The sequence below is a fragment of the Salvia miltiorrhiza genome, chromosome 3, assembly GCF_028751815.1.
Source record: "Salvia miltiorrhiza cultivar Shanhuang (shh) chromosome 3, IMPLAD_Smil_shh, whole genome shotgun sequence".
Classification (NCBI taxonomy): domain Eukaryota; kingdom Viridiplantae; phylum Streptophyta; class Magnoliopsida; order Lamiales; family Lamiaceae; genus Salvia; species Salvia miltiorrhiza.
This window is the reverse complement of record NC_080389.1, coordinates 20,561,582-20,566,911: the sequence shown is the minus strand read 5'-3', so window position 1 is coordinate 20,566,911 and position 5,330 is coordinate 20,561,582. Positions and strand designations below refer to the sequence as shown.

The 5,330-nt window shown below is 39.7% G+C and overlaps 1 protein-coding gene across 1 annotated transcript; it reads left to right on the top strand.

Annotated features, from left to right (window-relative positions):
• Positions 1–252: 252 nt before the first annotated feature.
• Positions 253–3,074, top strand: LOC131018069 (1-aminocyclopropane-1-carboxylate synthase-like). Its single transcript, XM_057946796.1, has 4 exons — positions 253–626; positions 716–847; positions 951–1,111; positions 1,708–3,074. Exons 1-4 carry the CDS (start codon positions 456–458, stop codon positions 2,699–2,701), a joined length of 1,458 nt encoding a protein of 485 aa, XP_057802779.1. The 5' UTR covers positions 253–455; the 3' UTR covers positions 2,702–3,074.
• Positions 3,075–5,330: the final 2,256 nt, after the last annotated feature.

Genomic DNA, 5,330 nt, shown 5'->3' with positions numbered 1-5,330 from the left:
CGTTCTAAAGAATTCACTTTTATCTCATAAAAAATTGTAGCTCAATCACTTTTATTTGTTAATAATTTTTATAGTACTTAATAATTATGCCCAAAAGTAAGGAGTCATACTTAATGGGACTGAGAGAGTAATTATTAAGAAGAAATCGAACTATCGTGAGGTCATGCCTGGAGCTTTGCTCCGTCCCTTGGTGAGATGAGTATTGTTTATTCCTATCTTCAACAAGTCCTTTCGCGTATCCTTCATAGGAAGCTTCATTTTGAACATTAGTATGCTACCATAATTCCTACTACTATATATATACTCCCATATTCTACTCTTAAACATATTCTCACATTTCAAATCTACTTCATATCTAATTAACATCGTTTCATTGCTTCATTCTTTTGTTCATATTGTTCCATTTCTACAGTTCCTTTTTGACATTGAACTGAAAAAGAACAAAAACAAAAACAATGGAACACTCGTTAAGGAAGCAAGAGCAGATTCTGTCCAAGATTGCAAACAACGACGGGCATGGCGAAAACTCTGCATTTTTCGACGGCTGGAAGGCGTACGACACCGATCCTTATCATCCCACCCAGAATCCTAATGGAGTTATTCAGATGGGCTTAGCAGAAAACCAAGTAACCATTCATTATTTGTAATGAAATTATAACTTTTCTTGTTTATTATATTTGGTCTTATATATATAATATTTTGTATTTTCCTGCAGCTATCCTTCGATTTAGTAGAGGAGTGGGTGCGGAACAATCCCAAGGCCTCCATTTGCACGGCAGAAGGGGCGAGCGAGTTCAAAGACATAGCGATTTATCAAGATTATCATGGCTTGCCAGCATTCAGAAATGTAAGCAATATATATATGTCACATTATCATATAGTATATATCAACAATATTTTCAAGATTCATCAAGTTCCAATATTAACATGTTGAATGAATTTATTTGCAGGCTGTTGCAAGATTCATGGAGAAAGTGAGGGGAAACAGAGTCCGGTTCGACCCGGACCGCATAGTGATGAGCGGCGGCGCCACCGGAGCTCAAGAAACGCTGGCCTTCTGCTTGGCCGATCCCGGCGACGCACTCTTGGTGCCCACTCCATATTATCCAGCGTAAGCATCTCTTAATTAAGTTGTATGTATTTGATTCATCATGTTGCAAATTAATTCATCAAAAATTATTGGTGGGGGCACCACAATTACTAATTCGTCTCTCTCTAATAAATTTGAAAGCGCTTTTCTCGAACTTGATATAAATACGACAAATACCATATGACTGTTTTTCGACATCTGCTACTATTCCAGCTACTTAAGTTATCATTTTCCATGTTCCCCTTTAAAGCATCTTACTTAATAATAATAATAATAAGTATATTTAGTTTGTCTCTTTTTCAAGATATGGAAGAAAACATGTTCAATTATATATTGTACTAACATATGAACTATTTTTAGTTCGTATATCATTAAGATCTTTAGTGGATCATTCACTTTGTTGAATGAATTTATAGTTTGGAGTTTGATCTCATGTGGCAAAAATTTTACTTTTTAAAATTTATCATTTTTCACAACGAATTCATAATGTTTCATAATAAATTCATAGCGTTTATTTTATATGATAAATCTAGTTTGTATAATCATAATAATTAGAATTGAACTTATCATCCCCTTAATAAATCTTAAACTAAATATTATATATTTCCGGCATGCAGAAACGACCGCGATTTAACGTGGCGCACGGGCGTGAAGCTCGTCCCCGTCGTCTGCGACAGCTCGAACGACTTCAAGATGACCCTCTCCGGCCTCGAAGCAGCCTACAAAACGGCTCAAGACTCAAACGTGAAAGTGAAAGGGCTGCTTCTCAACAACCCCTCAAACCCACTAGGCACCGTGCTCGACCGAGAAGCTCTAACAATGGCGCTGCGCTTCACCAACGACCGGAACATCCACTTGATCTGCGACGAGATCTACTCCGCCACCGTCTTCGACGAGCCCGGCTTCATCAGCATCGCCGAGATCGCGCAGGAAAACCCAAACTGCAACACCGACCTCATCCACATCGTCTACAGCCTCTCCAAGGACCTCGGCTTCCCCGGCTTCCGCGTCGGCATCCTCTACTCCTACAACGACGCCGTGGTCGCCTGCGCGCGGAAGATGTCGAGCTTCGGCCTCGTCTCCACGCAGACGCAGCACATGCTGGCGTCGATGCTGTCGGACGAGGCCTTCGTGGAGCGGTTCCTCGCCGAGAGCGCAGCACGCCTGGGCGCGCGGCGAGGCGTGCTGTGCCGGGGGCTGGCCCAGATGGGACTGGGCAGCCTCAGGGGCAGCGCGGGGCTCTACTGCTGGATGGACCTGCGGCGGCTGCTGAAGGCGGCGACGTTCGAGGCCGAGATGGAGCTGTGGCGCGTGGTCATCCATGACGTCCGGATCAACGTCTCCCCCGGCGCGTCGTTCCACTGCTCCGAGCCCGGGTGGTTCCGCGTCTGCTTCGCCAACATGGACGACGACACCATGCGCGTCGCGCTGAACAGGATCGCCAAGTTGGTGATACAGAGTAGTAGCAACTCGGAGGCGGCGGCGGCTAGGAAGCCATGCAGGAGGAGGAGCAAGCTCGAGGTGAGCTTGTCGTTCCGGCGGCTGGACGAGATCATGATGTCGTCGCCTCACTCTCCAATGACGTCGCCCCTCGTGAGGGCGAGGACGTAGGCGGATTTTGTGGAACACTGAACCATTGTCGCGAGTTGCATGCATGTTTAATTGTAGTGGTGAAATGAATAAGATCGAGGAAGATGATAATATTCTTCCTTAGATGTGCCAGTTTTTTAACTTTTCTTTTTTACTTTGAATGTTTGGCTTTGGGGAGGATTATGATTTTTTGTCCATTTGAGACATGATATATGTCTGATATGGAGTTTGTTTAGGTAGCTAGGATATTGATTTCCTGGAGCATTACTGTCTGTTTTAATTTGTATTGTTTGTACTGTTTCGATAGTATTTGTTTGTTGTTGATCGAGAAACGATAGCAATTGGTGTAACTATAGCATAAGCAAATTAATATGAAGTTTATTTTGTTATTGCACTTATTGTACTTAAAATTTATTAATTAGCATGGCAGTTCTGACTCTTACTGTGTACATATGAAAAATATATATTTGATGTAAAGTATGTTTGGTTTGAGTTTTGTGAACTATTTTGGTCAAGTTATTGGAAAAGATGTTAATTAATTAGAAGTCTTGAGAGTAAATTGTAATATTATATTATAAAAGAAATAAAGGTACGACTTATTAGTTTGGACTGTGAGGTATTTCAAATAAGCAGAGTACTTTCACTTTAGTTGTTCACACTAGTGCTAAATTTTGTTTGGTCGTCACGCATGAAGATTCATGTTTTGGGTATCATATATGCATTTTCTTATCATGGAAGTTTAAATTTTGTTTGATATAATTGAGGACTTCTAGAAACACGTGCGACAACCGATTTACATAAAGTATATGCGTCCTATATATCACGAAAAGTTTGAAACCTCACCTTAACTAATACTCCCTCAATTCCAATTTTTACTCCGTCCCAATTTTTAAGATATAATTGAGAGTGATAGGAGTTTTAATAAAATAATTGAGTGTATTATTGTTTAATTTACTTGAATAATCTGACTTAGCTAATACAAGACCATGTCCAACGGCCGGTGTTTGTTATTTCTTTATGTCTATCTCCTAGTTTAGAGGAGTTTGTTAGTTTGTTCCTTATTCTTAATCATTAGCCATTGATTAAGATTTGTTGTTATTTGCTTTGGTGCCTACAAATAGGCTATTGATCAATAAAGTTTTCAACACTTCCATAAATTCTCTCTTCTATTTTATGATATTTATCATATCTATCAGTGGTATCAGAGCCAGATTATCATAATTTGAGTGTTCATTGGGGAGAGTTTTTCAAAAAAAAAAAAAAGAGTTAACTCCAAGGCATTTGACGACCACTATGACCATTGGAGCATGTTGATGGAAAATTTCTTGAGGTACAAAGATTGTTGTTGATTCTGGAGTACTAGAACCAGTCACGCCAGAGATGACAAATGCGCAAAAGGTCGAGTTAGAAGCAATGGAGCTGAAAGATTTAAAGGCAAAGAACTATCTTTTCCATGCCATTGATCGCTCCATTTTGGAAACTATTCTTAGTAAAGAATCTTCCAAGCAGATGTGGGATTCCATGAAACAGAAATTTCAAGGATCAAAGAAATCAAGACGACAATTACTTCAAACACTTCGCACGGAGTTTGAAATGCTTCGTATGAAATCTGGCGAGTCCATTTCTGATTTTTTTTCTCCAGAACGATGGCTATTGTGAACAAAATGCATGTTCATGGAGAGAAGATAGAGGACATAATGGTGCTGGAGAAGATCTTTCGATCAATGACACCAAAATTTAACTATGTGGTGTGTTCAATTGAGGAGTCAAATGATCTTGACGCTCTTTCAATTGATGAATTACAAGGTTCATGAACAAAAAATGACACAACAAGATACTGAGGAGCAAGCTTTGCAAGCCTCGACTAACATCTCACAAAAAGGAAGAGGCAAAGGTAACACTGATCGGAGGAATTCCCAACAAAGAGCCGATGGCAATGCATGCCACAAAAGTTCACAAGATTTGATAAATCTAATGTGGAGTGTTACAGATGCCACAAATTTGGTCACTACAAATCAGAATGTAGAACCAAATTATCCAAAGAACCAGAAAAATCTCATTTTGCTGAAAATGAGGAGGAACTATCCTTGTTGATGGTCTGTCACGTGTAGGAAGAATCTTGTGAGAACATGTGGTACTTGGATACAGGATGTAGCAACCATATGTGTGGAAACAAGTCTGCATTTTTTGAGTTGAACGAAACGTTTCGTGATAAAGTGAAGTTTGGAGACAATTCCAGAATCTCCATGATGGGAAAATGGAAGGTAAAAATCCAAACCAATAATTCTTTTCAAATCATATCAGATGTTCTTTTTGTTCGAGATTTGAAAATGAATTTGTTGAGTCTTGGCCAATTGCAAGAGAAGGGATTTGCAATCTCCATTAAAGATGGTGTTTGCAATATTTTTGATAAAAAATCAGATTTGGTTGTTAAAGTCAAGATGACGATGAATCGGATGTTTCCTCTATACTTTCACAACACAACCAACATGATAACTGCATGTTTCTCAGCAAGAATGAATGACGAGACATGGTTGTGGCATTTTCGCTACGAATATCTAAGTTCTAGTGGGCTGAAAACTCTACAACAAAAGAATATGGTGTCCGGCCTTCCTCCAATTGAAGTTTCTTCTCAGATTTGTGATGATTG

Excerpts from the sequence above, each read along its gene's own strand:
- LOC131018069 (XM_057946796.1), top strand. The coding sequence starts at position 456 with ATGGAACACTCGTTAAGGAAGCAAGAGCAGATTCTGTCCAAGATTGCA. Across the intron at positions 627-715 it reads TGGGCTTAGCAGAAAACCAA|CTATCCTTCGATTTAGTAGA; the intron begins GTAACCATTCAT and ends ATTTTCCTGCAG. Across the intron at positions 848-950 it reads GCTTGCCAGCATTCAGAAAT|GCTGTTGCAAGATTCATGGA; the intron begins GTAAGCAATATA and ends ATTTATTTGCAG.